This window comes from Hypomesus nipponensis, chromosome 3 (genome assembly GCF_054491055.1).
Source record: "Hypomesus nipponensis isolate SF chromosome 3, ASM5449105v1, whole genome shotgun sequence".
Lineage (NCBI taxonomy): Eukaryota > Metazoa > Chordata > Actinopteri > Osmeriformes > Osmeridae > Hypomesus > Hypomesus nipponensis.
Genome location: NC_140363.1, coordinates 12018399 through 12033390, shown reverse-complemented (window position 1 = coordinate 12033390; position 14992 = coordinate 12018399). Strand labels below are relative to the sequence as shown.

Below are 14992 nucleotides of genomic sequence, written 5' to 3'. Positions count from 1 at the left end.
TTTTCTCTACTGGCATGCCCTGGGATTCACCTTATGCTTATTTTTGTCAACTGGTATACTGGAGACACAGCTGATTAATAGTCAGTCTGAATGTGAGTGGTCCAAAGCTTCCTCTAAAACAAGGGTTAAATTCCACTGATGTTACAGCAGACCAATTGTCATGGAAAATAACCTGGATTTTGCCTGACATCATAGATGTCTTACAGCAGAGTAGACCACAAAGTGGCTAAGTGTTTGTCTCCCCAGTGAGAGTGCACCACAATGTAAATAACTGTAACAAGTAGACCATGGCCAGTAACTGGAGTAGGCTTACTGCACACTCCTGTGGTGCTGGAGACCCATTTTGTGCATGAAACACAGATGTTTTCTACTTTGCAAACTGCTGCTTTGCAAACAAATATACAGCACTGAAATGACAACTTAAATGAGAACGAATGTCATTGTTCAAGTTCTATTAACAGTTACATTTTGACTTAAAATGACAATCTTGATGTTTGCATTGAATTGTTTGTTGAAAGTTATATTTTTTAAATATTCATTTTAGTAATTTGATTTAAAATCCATTGGGCCAGGTGTGGATAAATTACCTTTTGGTCGACTATGGAGCAGACAAGATCTTTCACAGCAGACAGCGACAGGTCATTTGCTTCCAGGTTAACCGTCTCCCTGGTGAGGCCAATTTGAAGAAGAAACGACACTCCGTGGAATGAACTGCGTGAGTTTGTGGGACTTGGCGCGCTGTGACTGCCGTTTGACAGTCGGCTGTAAATCGGTGCTGGTGGGCTTGGGGACGGAGTCGGTGGCGCAACTGGGTGATGTGAAAGGAGGTAAGCTCTTGGGAAGGACGGAGGAGAGGAGCTGCTACAGGCAGACATTAGGTTTCTTCCAATTATACTCTTCACTGCAATATAATTCAGACAAATATGTCAGTGATGCTTCGCTAAAGAAGGCACTATTGTACCACTATGAAATAGTTGGTACTCAGTAAAAGGAAGATGTCCAGAGAGCATCAAAGGCAATGGTCTTTTTCTCCAATCAATCAAACCGACATTTCTTGCTGGAAAAATGTTGCCGCAATCCAAAACTTCTCAGGCCGACGCCTGACGGCCCATCAATGCGCACAGGTTGGCGGGTCCAATAGCGGAAACTCTGGCTTAAGAGGAAGCCAGATAATTTGACATTTAGAGCAAACGACCTCCCCTCCAGATTTCATATTCTTGACGGATATCAATTCGCCTTGTTAGAGGTCTCGGACCCAACCGCAGGAAACCTAAACAAGAAGACAACTGTATTATTGGGTGGAAACCTTGTTTGAAACCGGCCTGAGAAACAGTAATCCATTGCAAACTATTTCAAAGGATTGGATAAAAGGCTCACCTTTAAGCTTTACTTCATAGTAGACAGTAGGCTACATTAAATATTCAGCTAGGCTATGCACATGAAACATGTGAAACATGTGATCGTTGAAAGCAAGCCAAATTAGCCTATATCTTGTCTATTATCCTGCACTTGGGAGACCTCAAAATCCAAAAATGTGGGGACCTGTTGTGGTTTTATCTGCGTGTTATGTTTACATATCCCTGCACAACCAACCAACATCTGGATTCAAGGCTTCTCAACATCTGGACCCTCCCACTTTCAATTGGGATTTCTGGCAGAAGACTGTCCACGAATGCCAGCAAAACAAGTTATACAAGCCCAGATTTTGAAAACTGCTATGATATTTGAAATATTCTTAACTAGTTTATTTCAAACTCAAAGTAAGTGAAAATGGTTTACCTTCACAGTCTGTGATGAGTGGTTTACTATCCATGGCAAGTGGACAACAAAAACTTTGCAACTCCAACAATCGATGAGAACGTACACTGGAATTCATTCACAATTTAAAACTCACAAAGCAGCGCCAAAAATGTAGCTAAAGAAATGTAATGGAAACATTGTGCTAAACGCAATGTAAATTGCTTTGATTCCTGCGCTTACAAACTTTCATCGTTTATATAGTAAATTCATGCGCATCTTATTATCCCTCCAGCTGTGACAACTCCCCCTGTTTGACGAGAAAATAGAGAAGTTACTGGGCTTTGGAGTTTCATTAGCTTCGCTAAAAGGAGTTTTCATCAGTAGAGATTCTTGTGTGAACTACAGTCTCACAAATGCAATGGCGCCTCCATCAGACTTCATTCGTTTGCGCATGCTCTTTTTGGGCTCTACTTCTTTTCCGTTAGACGGCTTCACAAAATGTAACCTCTGATGTTGGTTCTGTACATTTTTAAATGAGAAAGAAAAGTTCACTCTGCTGAATACATTCATGCGGTCATAGGTCTAATGTGAGATGAATGGGGATCTTTACAAACTGTAATTATGTCAACATTTTGTAAGATTTTGGTAGGCTACTGCACACATGCATGTGTTACTGCCAACTCCGTATTCCCAATCGACCAAATTAAAATTGGGCAGCGGTGACCCTAATCAAAATCAGGGAACGGCACCTTAAATCACGGAAACACTGTGTTTTTCTAATCACGCCATATCTAAACAGGTATATTTCTGTCAGCTCCTGAAGAATGCTCCCAGATGTTGCCTATTGTCAACACATAAATATGTTCAACTTGTGCTGGCTTTTCAACTAATAAACGGAGAGCTGCTGATGACACTTGGCATTTTAAAAGATAAAGACTGCAGTTGCACACACATTAACGAAAAATAACTTGGAAGATGAAAGACAACTAGTAGAAAGAAGAAGACTTTTATTAGAACAAATCCTCCCAATGGAAGAGCAGAGGAGCTTCAGCTGAGTTAATACTGAGGAAAGGTGGGGTCTATCTTCTGGGCCCAAGCCATCAGGCCTCCAGAGATGTCCTTCACAGTGATACTGTCCACCTCAGTGCCAGACATCTTCTCCAGGACCTGCACAGCCTTCTGGGATTCATTACCCATCTTACAGATGACATAGACTGTGGAAAACAGAGAGGAGAGCGAGGTGTCCAGCATGGTAAGGAGCTGAATGACGATGAATTTGACTGAGGTCTCTAATTATGATGTCTGGACTACTAAAGGCAATAAAAAGCGGTTGTGTTTTACAATCAAACCACATGTATTTTTTTTTTATCTACAGTAAAATGGGTTTTATAAATGGTTATTTTGGACATCTCAATACTGTATGTTAATGTGTTTTTTGTTGAAGGAGACAGACCTCCCTTTAATGACATGCAGACACACTGAATATACACTCTCTGTCTGTTCTAAAATAAAATCTTGAATATTAAATTCTAAAAGGCTGACCAGCTGTTCACAATGACAATACTTGTTTTGGAAAAGGATCGCTAAGCAACCCCATCACCTGCAGTCATTGGCTGTCCAAAATAAGCGAAGACTCTGGGAGTGCAAGACTACACACTGACCTAATCAGCACTCAGATTACTCTTCTTAGTTTAGTGAATATGAATACCTAGTTATATCTAGCTGCTAAGGGGCCTGTGTATGTGCTGACCTGGCTACACATCCTGGACACACATTACCTGGGACCTGGGATCCACTCGACGTCTGCTGCTTTACTTGGCTAATTTTCTCCTTTAACAGCTGAACATGTTCACTTTTTCTGTCTTCTAAACTTGAGAGAGGGATGTCTTACAATGATTTAAGGATGATAAACACATAAGGATATAAACTCGAGTTAATAACAGTACATTAACCTACTTGACACAGAGAGCAAACATATCAGCTAAATTGAACAAGTCATTCACTGTGTTAGGAACCACTGTTAATATAACTACCTGGCAAGTAAACAAGCTTAAATGCCAAAAGGGCAGTCTGACATGTAAAAGGATACTGAGAGAAAAGGGTAGATGGCACATATCCACCTCCACAAGAGGCCTGACATCTAACAGGAGATGGGAGCATGGACTGTCCAATATGGATTTATATTCCTGAAATGTGATAGACTAGATTATATACAACAGTTGATACATCACAGAAGACAATAACATAACTGCTTAAACCTGAGGTTCTGTAAAGAAAGAATAAATGGCTTGTAACAATTTTAAGTTGCTTTGGATGTCATCATATCAGAATATTCTGAGGTATACTTTAACGGGTTATCCTTTGAGTTGGGTAAGGGATGGACGTTTTTTGTGCAGCTTCGTTCAAAGGAAATAAAACCCCAAAAATGACATACCCTCTGTTACAGTCCAATCAATCCTGATTTACATCTTATGCCTCTAAAAGGACTAATTTCTCATTAAAGTTCCAATTCAGCACAACACAAACTAATCTAAACCACCGTCATTATAGTCAGTGCCAAATATAAAGATGTGTTATTCTTTCACATGGAAAACCTTACAAACAAGTTTCTAGTCATTTCCCATTTAGGGCTGGGTCCAAATTGAGATATAATCTGAGTTTTATGAATGTGTGCAAATGTTGAGAAAAACCAGAGCAATCATGCAATAATCATCATTATAAAGCAGCAAGTGGCGACATGGTCAGTCTCATACTCTACCTGCACTGTGATTCTCTGGTCACTGGAGAGGAGGTTCAGTCTGCGGCACTGGGAAGCAGAATGGATTAGGTAAACATAATAGACTAAATACTTAGATTTTTATCCTATAATGTAGGGAAAAATCAAGAAAACCTACTTTACTGTTGTACTATTAAGAATCTGCACAGTATATTTTGCCTAAATAAAAGACAGATGGAAGTATTTATTGGGGCTGGCAACATTATATGTAGAAGAATGTTTCACCAAGGTGAGAGGAGATACTGTCAGCTATGCAACTTAGAGAACACAGATCTCCTGATGCTGCAGTAAATAAATACATTACCCAACATGCTTGAACCACAGTCTCGTTTTCCTAGTTCGACTGACCTTGTCAGTGGCTACAGACCCACAAAAGGCCTCGTAATCCACCAGGTGTGTCACGGTTGGGGTCTCTCCACACACAGGGCAGCCTGCCTGCCTTGGCCTCAGCCTGATGTAGCGAAATCTGGCCTCCTGGGCATCAAGCATCAGCAGCTGCTGCCCACAGGAAGCTGTCACACCCTGTCAAGGAAGGGACTATTTCCTGGTACGTTTCACTGTGCGGAAGGACTCAGAGACGCTGCACTCCTCACAGTCTCGTAGATGTAGCCTATATTTTTCCTTTGACTTATCAGAGGCTCCAGTACTAAAGATTAGCTTTCTACATCTTTTATATGCAGAGTTTTATCAGATGGGCATGGCCATGGAGAAAAACACCCCTTCCTTCCCTTGCTTTGCCACAATTGAATCTTACAGTGTGCCTGCTTAATTCAAGCTGGCATTCATTCATTCAGTAAGATGACTAAGCAGAAAATGCTATTTTAGAGTGACTGGCTTGGCCTGACAAGGAGTTGGAAAGACGGAAGGATACAGCCCTGTCCAGAGGCGATCTTTAGAACCTCTAAGGCCTGGAAGCATCCCATAATTCCTGGTACTGTGACAAAAGAGAAAACAATCCAATGAACAACCAAATAATTCACATTACCTTCACCCCATCTTGAATAGGACTAAGATACAATGGACCAGACAGGACGTACCCACTCCAAGGACCCCTCCATCAGAGCAGTTGGTCACAGTCTCTGGAGGAGGGGGGATTGGGTACAGACACCTGTAGCAGGGGCCTCCACGGTAGTTATACACAGTCAGCTACACACAGAGGGTAAACAAAACTACAACTATTGTCAGTGCATCACTTCACTTCCTAATAAATAATGTCTGAGATGGTCATTTGCTTTTTTCAGTTATGGGATAAGCCATGGAAGTCCCATGAAAGAGGATGCTAGCTTGTTACCTGTCCCTCCATTCTCAGCGCACTGGCAGACACCAGGGGCTTCCCACTGAGGACACAGGCATCATTCACCAGGTAACGTGTTGGAACGTTGTCTGAGCAGTCAGCCACAATGTCATACATGAGGAGGATCTCATCAAGGAGTCAACACTTATTGCATGGACACATTTTATCAGCCGTTTAGTGTCCCGGAGAATTGTAGTCACAACTCTGGTCTGGAGGATACTGTTGAATTAGTTGCAGGGCATTCTCTGAGGACAGCTGAAGGTGGTAGGGAATGCATTCTACTGTAGAGTTCAACCTTAGGACACATGTTAGCACAGACCAAATAAATAACCACAGCACCAAATGAGTACACTATCCTACAGAAAATAACATTTATCTTCAAGACGTTAAAGCCAGCAATGTCTTGGGCATGCATTACCTTTCATGTGTTTTGGATCAAATTGTCTGCTAAATGAATACATGTTTTCACTCAAACAAACAGACAGTTCTAGAACTGGTACATAATTTTGATGAGGGTATGGTTTTGCTATTTAGAGAAATGGCACCACCAAGTGGTTTTGGCTATGCTGTGGAGGTTAGTCACAGTTTGGCCTACTATCGGTAGGCAAGGAACAGAAAACAGATGTTTCCACAACTGAATATCTGTAGATGTAAAATAAACAAACTGCAGATAAAACGTGTCAATTCTGAAGAGCACTTTCACAGAAAAAGTAAAGTGACCCCAGTATTTCGTAGGTCATGTAATTCTCAAGACCCAGGTCACATTAACATCCTACACTACATGGCAGAAAGTTACTTCCAGAAACATACTAAAGCATGGAGCCTACCTCCTGATAGCCTGTGCTGCAGACAGGGCCTTGGCCTGTCCACAGCTATCCTCCCCATGGAGAACCTGCCTGTGGAGGTTACTAAGCTCCACCTCGTCGTAGTCCAGCAGACCCAGACGACCTGGGTTTACACATACAAGGACATGATGTTACACAATGCACACAAATACTGGGGGTAGGTGGGGGTCTATCCTCTGTCAATGTATATAGGGCAAAAAGGGTTGGTGAGTGACTTTAGCTAGGTAATTCTATTGGAAAGGGTACTATGTGCTTATTTGACACTGTTGTATTGCAGAATTGCACATGTTTAAAGGATCTGTAAATATATGAGATATCAGGTATTTGAGTGAATAATCGTTTAATACTATTACCCTACAATATATTTGTATGTACTATAATGAGAAAGGTAGTGCAGTTCTTCCAGACTGACATTCAACAAGAATGCCATTGTACCTATTCCAGCTGCGGCTAGGTACTGAGCCAGGGGGCAACCTAGTCCTCCACACCCCACCACAAGAACCGAGCTCCTGGCCAGATTCAGCTGACCTGCAGGGCGAAAGAGCATATGCTGCCAACATTTAGGCTACTTAAATCACGACCACTGTGCATTGATGAGTTGTCCTATTATTGAACACAGATCAAATCAAGGATATTGTTGTCGTTATTACCTTTAACTCCAAACTCTGGCAGCAGCAGCTGTCTGCTGTATCTCATGATGTCGTCATTGGAAAGGGCTGTCTTGGGTTGCGGAGGTGACAGGTCAGTCACTTTCTCGTGTAGTTCCAACCCTGCCACGTTGCTCTAATTCCACATGGAGGGAGAGCAGAGCACGTTAAGGAATGCACTTTGACTTAAACGTGTTGCTAAACTAGAATGTTAATTGTTAATTACATGAGATAAAAGCGCAATACCTTTTCCAATTGTGCTAGTTTATTTTTCAGTTCAGCTATCTCATTTTCTTTTTCTTTAAGTTTTGCTTTCAAGCAAAGCACCTCCTCCGCCATTGATGCAGGACAATAGAGAAATTATTACGATACAAACTGTTTTAACCGATATGATGCTACAAAATACATAAACGTAGATTTCAGATTCTATAGTTTGTTGTCATCTGACTTGTAGCAATGGTTACTTCCTGGTCTACCACGGCAGAGTAGCAACACCACGTGTTAAGATTGTACCAGCGACCTCGTGAGTTGATTGAGGAAAGTGCACGCGATGATCCTGTTATTCGATTATTAATCCGATTATGGCATCTACCGAAACGTGTAATAATTACTGACATATACGGTATATCATAAACAGATGTTCTTCAAATGATATACATGGAGCTTCTTAAGCTATCTGAAAAAAGTCCTGACATGTTTACTTAGATTAGGCCTACATGGACGGACTAAATATTTGAAAAACATATGTAGACGTTCTTATAACAGCTTTATAACAGGTGTAGCCTACTGTAGGTCATGAACCAATCGGATAAATATGGCCTTGAGGTAGACTATTTCATAAATAAGTGACGCGCTGTGAACGCCTTGGGTCCTCCCTCATGTTCTCTCACATGATTCGTTAAGCCTTTGCAGAGGAGAGAGAGGTAGAGATTTTCATAGCAAAAAAACCTCAGGCTCAGCGATGACTGAACGTCGCCGTGGTCCGTTTGTGCATTTCGCGTATGTGCTGGGGATTTGTGTGGCATTTATTGACTTTATCAATGGACAAGCACAACATGTCCCCTGGACCCATGAAAAGGTAGGCTATTGGATTTTTCTTTCAGCCTACTTGTAATAACAATTTTATGAAAGTAGCATTAAATTATTTTTCCACCCGATCTTAGTTATTATTTTTAATATATATATATATATATATATATATATATATATATATATATATATATATATATATATATATATATATATATATATATATATATATATGTATATATTAAATCATGCATTTAGATGTTGTTACCGATTTGTTGTATTATAGCCTACTATATACTGTTGCTACAGTATTGTCGCAAGTCTTTGGTGTTGATTTTGTTTACCAATGTTTTAGGTACACTTCTTTTTAGTCTAGTTTTGTCAATACTTATATGTGATTTGTCACAATCTTCTTAGAAAAATCTTGTTTAACTATTTTTGTAGAAGGCTCTCTAAGACAGTCAGATGTAAATTCTATTAGCATGCACAATACTTAATACATAATAGTATTTTTTGTAATTCCTCTAAAATGTATCATCTTGAAAAGGGAGACTGTTCATCCAAGTCCCCTTGTTGTTCACCCCGTCTCCTCTTTATCTGGTTGCTATGACAGCACAGCCATCGTCATTGATCCTCCAATTGCAGGTCTTGATATTTATAGATCAGAGTAAACCCCTTTCAATCTTATCTGTATCCAGAGTTAACCCATTCCCCCAGATTGAAAGCCTAGGAGTATGATTATTAATTGAACCCACATAATTGGTCTATTAGCCAGGTCCCTATCATCAAGTCACAGTCATGATTGAAGCAGTATCAACAGGTCATTCAGCTACATCCAGTCCTAGTCAAATATTCTTCATTGGTTGTTTTGTTTTCCCTACTAGTTGATAAGCCTATGGAGTGGAGTGTCACGAGCATGACTGAATGGGGGTTGGGATAAAAAGCATGCTATGTTCATACTGATGTTGACCTTTCAGCGTGATGCTTCAGAGGATCCATATAGAACTCATGTTAGCTGGTTAGCATCTCTTCACCACGTTAGACCTTTGGATTCAACACCAGCCTGCACAATGACACTTATTTTCTACTCACAGTATCCCACTGTAGAGTGTAGAGGACATTACAATACAGAACAATAAAGTAGAGTAGAAACAATGTTTCATACGGAGGTCTCTGCTGGATTCTCGACAACCCCTGGGCATCCATGCTCCCGGCTCAGTCAGTTACCAGGACAACCATGCGTCTCTTTGCAGGAGGAGCCGGACTTTGAGATCAAATGAACCTGATAGAGGTTCAGGGAAATAGGATCAATAATGTTGTGAAATGGCTTTTTTGGGATCAGAACAATGTTATTGAAATCTCAATGCTACTAATGCTAATGCTAATCAGTGTGTTTGTGTAAATCTGTTTGGGAATTTGAGTGTGAGACAGAGATATAACATGTTCACAGCCTGGTGGCCCATTCAAGACTGGCATGTGTCTAATCATGATACCGCAGCTCTCCAGTGTATCTAAACCTATTCAGTCATGGTTCATTCATTCATCTCTCATGTGGATTCTGATTATCTATTGTGTCCTGTGAAAGTCTCACAGAAAAGGTGCCTGAGTGCATTGCATAAATACACTCATTATACACAGACAGTATTTCATTCTTTTGCATGTTTAAACAAGCTTATTGCGACACTTTGTTTTTACCCCGACACATAGTCAGTAGTCAGTCACCACACATTTCTCAATTTGAATGTTTCAACATATTTCCCGGTTGTTTGCATGTTCAAGTATTACAGCAGACGAGTGATGACAGCATTGATGACCTCAATATGAGGTTTACGAAATAAGGGGTAGTGGACATTGGCAGTGGTACCTGCCAATTTTCTTTTTGTTCATATGGTTGACTTTGCCATGTAAAATGCTTAAATATCATAATCATGATGCATTATGTGGCTTGAAAGTTGGACATGCTGCATGTAACTGGATAAGCTTGGATTAGAACTGTATTTGCTTTCCTTCCTCTGTTTTCTCCTCGAACCCTTCTCTCTCCTAATCTTGTTTCTTTTGTCTCTTCCTTTCTCCTACCTCTACATTCTCCTTGTTTCATACCTCTTTGTTCTCCTTATTTGCTGTCTTCCCCTTGTCTCCTCTGGCCATTTCTTGTTTCTCACCTCTACTTGTTTTTTTATATATATCATATATATATATATATATATATATATATATATATATATATATATATATATATATATATATATACATATATATATACTGTATATATTCTCTCCATATGTCCTCCTTTGTCTCCCTTTTGTTTGAACCTCTCCTTGCGCTGCTTGTGTCCCTCCTTCCTTTGTCTTCTCCTTATTTTTTTCTTTCTTGGCCTTGTTTCATACGTCTGTCTTTCTTATGTACCAACCCTGCTTCTCCAGCTCCAGCACAAGGCTGCCACCCTGAGCAACAGTGACATCACCAAGGCTCTAGCACACACTGACGTGGCCCAGATGTGGCAGAGGGATCTGAGGCCCTTGCTGGTGACCAGATACCCAGGGACTCCTGGGAGCCTGGCTGTGCAGCAGGTCACTATCCGCAGAGGGAATGTATTGACGTCAAATGGGGATGATATGATTCTGATGATTTAATTGCAAAAGAGAATGACTATGTGATCAATGTGTGTGTGTATGTAATCCGTACATTTGCCTTTCCGTCCCCAGCACATTAAGTCCACATTAGATTCCCTGGGGGCAGGCTGGGATGTACAGGAGGACAAGTTCACGTCCCAGACACCCTACGGCCCAATGACATTCACCAACATCATTGCCACCCTTAACCCCTCTGCCAAGCGTCGCTTGGTACTGGCATGCCACTATGATTCCAAATACTACCCACCACAGTGGCACGGCCGTGAGTTCCAAGGTGCCACAGACTCGGCTGTGCCCTGTGCCATGATGCTGGAGCTGGCACGTGCCCTGGACCAGGAACTGAAGATCCAAAAGGTAGCAGCAACAATTGGAATGTATTTTATTTTGTATACAAGAGACAACCACATTTACATATTGTGTGGCATAGTTATATTACATAATATAAAGATATAACACGTAAAAAAATGTTTGGCATTCCCAAGTGAAATACAATTAAGTATGTGAATATACAAAATCAGTACATTGCAAGTACTATACTGATTTAAAATGATTGTACTCACTGTGAAATATTTTACTGTTGCTTGCTTTTCTACAGCACTTTTTGAGGTTCATGTTGTTCAATTGGAACTTGTTTAACTACATGCTCTTATGGTTCTTCCCTTTGGCACTTATTAGTTTTTTCACAATGTATGCTTAATATTTTGGCTACCCACAATGTTTGGGGCTATCTCGTTGCTATGATCAGTGACCTATGCACTTTTGTAAAGCTCTCTCTTGGAAGTCGCTTTGGATAAAAGCTCCTGCTAAATGAATACAGGTAAATGTAAATATATAGACATATTAGATAGATATGTTGAAAATCCATAACATTCTTATTTAATACCTTTAAATTAGATTTAAGTGTGCTCTTTTTCTGCTTGGGTTCACAAAAGGTTTTTATGTTGATTCCTCTACTGGTCTTTGGGGTTCACTGACTGAAGGGAGGAGTGTGTGATTGACAGAAGCTGTCACAGGAGCAGAGCAGGAGGCACTGCAGTCTGTGACAAAGGTCACTGTGAAAACACTGAATACAAATGAATCTGCACCAGATAGCCATAAACAGTGGATATTCTTTGAAATTTATAAATCATCAAATCACCATTAGTCTTCTGCCATAACTATATCAGCCTATTAGAGCATAACCATCCAGAGCTACTTCTACGGGAAATGTTTTGGGGTATTTTGATAGCCTTATTTAATTAGAATCACTAGGGGGCAGCAGGTGACTGTCTCTCTTGAAACAGTCACCTGCTTCTCCCTCACCTCCTTCTCCCTTGATCTTTCTGTACCTCTTAGGGCTCCAGTCCAGACCTGTCTCTGCAGCTCTTGTTCTTCGATGGGGAGGAGGCTCTCTTCCAGTGGACGTCCACAGACTCTCTGTACGGCTCTCGCCACCTGGCACAGAAGATGGAAAGAACCCCCCACCCGCCCGGGGCCCCCGACACCAACCTATTACATGGCATGGTGCGTCAATGCTACAACAACTCGCTAGATGACCCATGAGAACACATTCTCTCACCCCAGTCAAGAAGTTCCTGAAGGGAGGCTTGAGAAATGCATATTTAGTCATTCATCACACTGTCTTCTACAATAACAATATGTCAGATAAATCCAAAGTGTGTTATTTGGTATCCTAGCTATTGTGAGATAGCAGAACTTTTGTAAAACTGACCACTTCTGCCATTTGAAGGTGATAAAGGAGATGAAGGGTTTTAACAGTATCAGTATTGTGTGTATGTGTGTTAGGAGATTTCACCCGGTTACACAGTGGAACACATTATGTCATTCCTCACCTCAAAGCTTTATGGGAGTGTACTGGAGGTTCAGAGTTACTTTCCCATGAGACCTAGCTCACACTAAGCTGAAGGAAGTTTATCTCTCTCACTTTTTCTCATCCTCTTCTTCTGTATCTCTCTGTCTTTACTTTATAGGACCTGTTTGTGTTGCTGGATCTTATCGGAGGCCCCAGTCCTCGCTTTGGCAACCAGTTCCCTAGCACAACCCGCTGGCTCACCAGGATGCAGAACATTGGTAAATAATTACACTCAAACTCACTCTGTCTCTCTCTGCATCGCTGTTTGATCCTGAATCTCAATCCTCAAGGTTGCCCGACCAGTATGAAGGGACGGTCGATCAAACAACATTAATAGGCCGGTTGACAGGTATTACATTGTGGCTGAAGGTTGATTGTTTTTGTCCTCTGTGCTCAGAGCGCCGTCTGCACACTATGGGTCAGCTTGTGGACCATCCCAATGAGATTCAGTACTTCTGGCCTAATCTACCTGTGGGTCCTGTGCAGGATGACCATATGCCTTTCCTCAACAGAGGTGCACATACACGTACACACACAGAGAGACACACACACACAAAATACACATACATACAAACATGCATACACAGACATCCAGTTTTGATTCTGAAGATCTTTGTATTCTTGTTTCCTTTTAGGTGTGCGTGTCCTCCACCTTATCCCCAGCCCATTCCCTTCAGTCTGGCACACATTTGACGACAATGAACAGAACCTGGACCGGTCCACCATCCAGAATCTCAACAAGATCCTTCAGATCTTTGTCCTGGAATACCTAAATGCCAAACCCGTTGACCCCTCAAACCCCCAAAATGCCCCTTAGAGGTTCTCAGTCTTCATCTGTTCTGGTCTTTAAAACCCAAACGCTCGACAGGCTTTTCCTTCAGCCCAGAATTCACATAATCATTCGATCTTTGATTTGCAGAATTATGCATCAGGGTGCCTGGCTGAAACCAAAGTTTGCACACCGTTTGGGTCTGAAGAACCAGAGAGACCTCAACACAGCTTCTTTTCCCTCCCTCAGGCTCTGTCCCCCGGCAACTAGAGAGGTACACAGGGCCCTCTGTGTGTCTCTCTCCACAGTGCTCTTTTTATTTCTCCACATCCCCTGCAAGCTCTCTCACTGAGGAGCCATCTTTGTGCTCATGCTAATGTCAGGGCTGTACTAGCCGTGAAAGGAGGAGGAAGGCGAAGGAGAAAAGATAGGTCAAGAAGATAAACCACAATTGGTGTCTTCTTTGTTGCTTATGAATTATTGCGTTTGTCTTTTTATTTTTATACCGGGACTTGCTCTCTCTATTTCTCTCTCTCTCTATCCATCCATATTTTTGCAATGTTGGGGGGTGTTACAGCTGATAATCTAGAAGCACAGTAACAACTAGGTTGAACATGGTATGTATCATGTATTCAACCGATAGTAATAACAGACTATAGCGGAGTGTGTTACAGTACCCTTGCTTGCCGGACTGTTCAAATATAAATACTGATTGGGTTTAGGACCATCTGGCACATGAAACAGCAGGTGGATCATGTTCTTGCATTAATGAACAGAAGTTAAATCCTATCCTAGAAAATGGCCTTCAAAGGAAAACCACTGGGGACGTAGGTGTAATGAAGAATGACTGTCTGAAAGTCTTAACTGTCTAGTTTGTCTATAAAGATAACCTGTTTAGATAAACGTGTGCTTATAGATAAGATGGAACATCTGTAGTTCTTCATATGCAGCCATGTCAGATATGTAGGCCTGTTTAGTTTCAAGTTCACTTGTTTGTTTTTTATAACAATATTAGTCCCATTTTGATGTCGCTCCTGAAATAACACACACTGCCAAAAATGTACTTCCTCGGCCTGAAATAAAATGTTGATCCAGAAAGTTAGGAACCCCACTCTGGATCTTCTGCATACGCTGCTTTGAAGATCTTGTTTTTTGTTATGGTGTGACTGGTGGGTATTTCGGGGAGCTGTGTCTGAGAACACAAGCAAGGAGTGGGATGGTTCAATCAGACCAACATACTGTGGGTGGACCTCTGTAGGAGGCAGAGTGTTTGTTTATTGAAATTATTTTGGTAAATAGGAGATGACAAATCTTGGCTTTCCTCCTCAGCCAGTGTGGTGTGGACCCTGAGGCCGTGGGTAGTGCACAACGTCTTATCCAACCTTCTTGGTCGTGAGTTCTCTCTCA

The 14992-nt window shown here is 41.3% G+C and overlaps 3 protein-coding genes across 4 annotated transcripts in view; 1 reads left to right on the top strand and 2 right to left on the bottom strand.

Annotated features, from left to right (window-relative positions):
- Window positions 1-2020, bottom strand: part of prkd3 (protein kinase D3) — a 34157-nt gene extending 32137 nt beyond the window's left edge. The window contains exons 1-2 of one of the 2 annotated variants that reach the window (XM_084676390.1): window positions 1780-2020; window positions 588-1270 (exon numbers count right to left, since the gene is read on the bottom strand). In XM_084676390.1, coding sequence (XP_084532516.1) covers window positions 588-875 — 288 coding nt within the window. In that variant the 5' untranslated portion in view covers window positions 876-1270; window positions 1780-2020. Of the gene's footprint in view, window positions 1-587; window positions 1280-1779 lie in introns of those variants that run through there. The other variant, XM_084676399.1, reaches the window with a different exon arrangement.
- Window positions 2021-2727: 707 nt separating this feature from the next.
- Window positions 2728-7809, bottom strand: mocs3 (molybdenum cofactor synthesis 3). The gene is made up of 13 exons (XM_084676411.1): window positions 7549-7809; window positions 7306-7438; window positions 7091-7183; window positions 6638-6758; window positions 6031-6105; window positions 5808-5925; window positions 5554-5662; window positions 5388-5450; window positions 4865-5028; window positions 4499-4546; window positions 3830-3926; window positions 3519-3626; window positions 2728-2954 (listed from the first exon to the last, which is right to left on the bottom strand). The coding sequence occupies exons 1-13, from the start codon at window positions 7639-7641 to the stop codon at window positions 2797-2799; spliced, it is 1380 nt and encodes a 459-aa protein (XP_084532537.1). The 5' UTR covers window positions 7642-7809; the 3' UTR covers window positions 2728-2796.
- Window positions 7810-8193: 384 nt separating this feature from the next.
- qpct (glutaminyl-peptide cyclotransferase) lies at window positions 8194-14719 on the top strand. The gene is made up of 7 exons (XM_084676425.1): window positions 8194-8380; window positions 10755-10901; window positions 11037-11318; window positions 12300-12467; window positions 12935-13034; window positions 13214-13330; window positions 13452-14719. The coding sequence occupies exons 1-7, from the start codon at window positions 8264-8266 to the stop codon at window positions 13631-13633; spliced, it is 1113 nt and encodes a 370-aa protein (XP_084532551.1). The 5' UTR covers window positions 8194-8263; the 3' UTR covers window positions 13634-14719.
- The last annotated feature ends 273 nt before the right edge of the window (window positions 14720-14992 follow it).